Below are 2,123 nucleotides of genomic sequence, written 5' to 3'. Positions count from 1 at the left end.
TTGGGAGGCCGAGACGGGCGGATCACGAGGTCAGGAGATCGAGACCATCCTGGCTAACACGGTGAAACCCCGTCTCTACTAAAAATACAAAAAAGAATGAGGGAGGGGAACAGGAATACTCTGAACTAGCAGTAGAGGATAGAAAGCCCTAAGAAAGGGGGTCATGGAAGTATGACTAGCTGCTGTGACAAACAGCAGGAAGACTAAGTAGGCTGTTTTTCATTCCAGGTTGGTCTAGCTGTCTGCTATGACATGCGGTTCCCTGAACTCTCTCTGGCATTGGCTCAAGCTGGAGCAGAGATACTTACCTATCCTTCAGCTTTTGGATCGGTTACAGGCCCAGCCCACTGGGAGGTAAGACGACACCTTTTTGAAACATAAGGGCCTTTTAACCTCATCTTCCCTGCTTAGCCCTACCAGTTAAATTCCTTCCCCTTTCCACCTAGTGGGAAAACTCATTCCCCAGATAATTCTCATGTTACAGAATAGTTAAAATAGTAAATCATTCCCAGGCAATTATCAGAATAGTCACAATGGGTAGATTGGTCTGTAATGTCCCTCAACTGTCACTTCCCCACTATTTGCTACATGTACTTACGTGAACACACCTCATCCCCAGGTGTTGCTGCGGGCCCGTGCTATTGAAACCCAGTGCTATGTCGTGGCAGCGGCACAGTGTGGACGCCACCACGAGAAAAGAGCAAGTTATGGCCACAGCATGGTGGTAGACCCCTGGGGAACAGTGGTGGCCCGCTGCTCTGAGGGGCCAGGCCTCTGCCTTGCCCGAATAGACCTCAGCTATGTGCGACAGTTGCGTCAACACCTGCCTGTGTTCCAGCACCGCAGGCCTGACCTCTATGGCAATCTGGGTCACCCACTGTCTTAAGACGACTTCTGTGAGTTCAGACCCGCCCCCACCAGCCCCCACCCCGCCATTGTGAGCTGGTGCTCTTGTGACTTGGAGGCAGGACCCAGGCACAGCTCCCCTCACTTGGAGAACCTTGACTTGATGGAACACAAGCTTGGCTTCTTAGGAAAGAAACTTTCACCTGAGGTCAGATTGCAGTTTCAGAAAGGTGGCATTTTATACAGTCATTGTTTATTTCATGAAAACTGAAGTTCTGCTGAGGGCTGAGCAGCACTGGCATTGAAAAATATAATAATCATCAAGTCTGTGTCTGGACATCGCCTTTGGGAACTAGAAGGGGAGTTGGTGTTGTACCAGCTAGACTAAGCTCCAGTTCTAGACCTGGCTCATTCAACATGCGTCCCTACATAAATAAAAGTGCAACACTCAGTGCATGTCCCAGCCCCATTCTCCCAAGCACGGGAGTGGGCGTAGGAGTGGAGGAGGGGGAAGGAAAAAGGAATTACTTCACTTTCACCTATGATGCCCTTTGCCCAAGCCAGAAGAAAGCAAAGGGGAAAAGGGCTGCAGGGTACATTATTTATTTTCACTTGAACATGGAAAGAAAGTGTCACACTCCCCCTTCCCCTTTATAGGGGGAGTGTGTTTTAATCAGCAACCTCTTCTCCATCCACCCTATGTGTGTACACATATACCACCACAATTGGGAGGCGTGACTCGGCTGACCCAGTCTTCTTCTCTGTTCCTCCGTTGAAGAGGGTTTGACAAATGGGTAAAAGGAAGGAGCCACATCAGGCAGAGGTTTCAAGCCACGGAATGGAGGAAAGGCGGCAGAGAGGAGCAGCACCAGAGGCCAGGAGAGAGTGGAAAGGGTCACAGCTTCTTTGTTTTTAAAAAATTCTGTAATTTGGAAGAGGGTGGTGATTAATTTTCAAAATACACTTCAGAGTCCCACCTTCCACACAGCTCCCTTACTCACAGCCCTTTGGTTTTTTAGACAACATTTAAGAGCTCTCATAAAGCCAGAAGTATTGATAACTCCTTAGTGCACCCAAAAGCAGTGTTCACATCAATCCCTTACAAAGACTATGTGCTGTAGACTTCGCTTCTCCCTATACGTTTGTCTTACGGCTCAGTGGTAAGGTAGCTGTAGAGACACACATTAGGGGGCAAATGGAAAAGGGAAACAAAGGGGAAGCCCAGGCACATGGGTGCAGGGAGGGGTGGGGAACACCACTTCCACTTTCGTCTTTTT

At 48.9% G+C, this 2,123-nt stretch overlaps 1 protein-coding gene across 1 annotated transcript in view; it reads left to right on the top strand.

Moving 5' to 3' along the window:
• The window catches only part of NIT1 (nitrilase 1), a 4,407-nt gene extending 2,284 nt beyond the window's left edge, over positions 1-2,123 (top strand). The window contains exons 4-5 of the mRNA XM_011957664.1: positions 212-354; positions 620-2,123. Of these exons, the coding sequence (XP_011813054.1) occupies positions 212-354; positions 620-886 (410 nt within the window). The 3' untranslated portion in view covers positions 887-2,123. The remainder of the gene's footprint in view (positions 1-211; positions 355-619) is intronic.

Source organism: Colobus angolensis, unplaced genomic scaffold (assembly GCF_000951035.1).
Source record: "Colobus angolensis palliatus isolate OR3802 unplaced genomic scaffold, Cang.pa_1.0 Scaffold447, whole genome shotgun sequence".
NCBI classification, from domain to species: domain Eukaryota; kingdom Metazoa; phylum Chordata; class Mammalia; order Primates; family Cercopithecidae; genus Colobus; species Colobus angolensis.
Note: the sequence above shows the minus strand (reverse complement) of the source record. Positions and strands in the feature narration are given on the sequence as shown.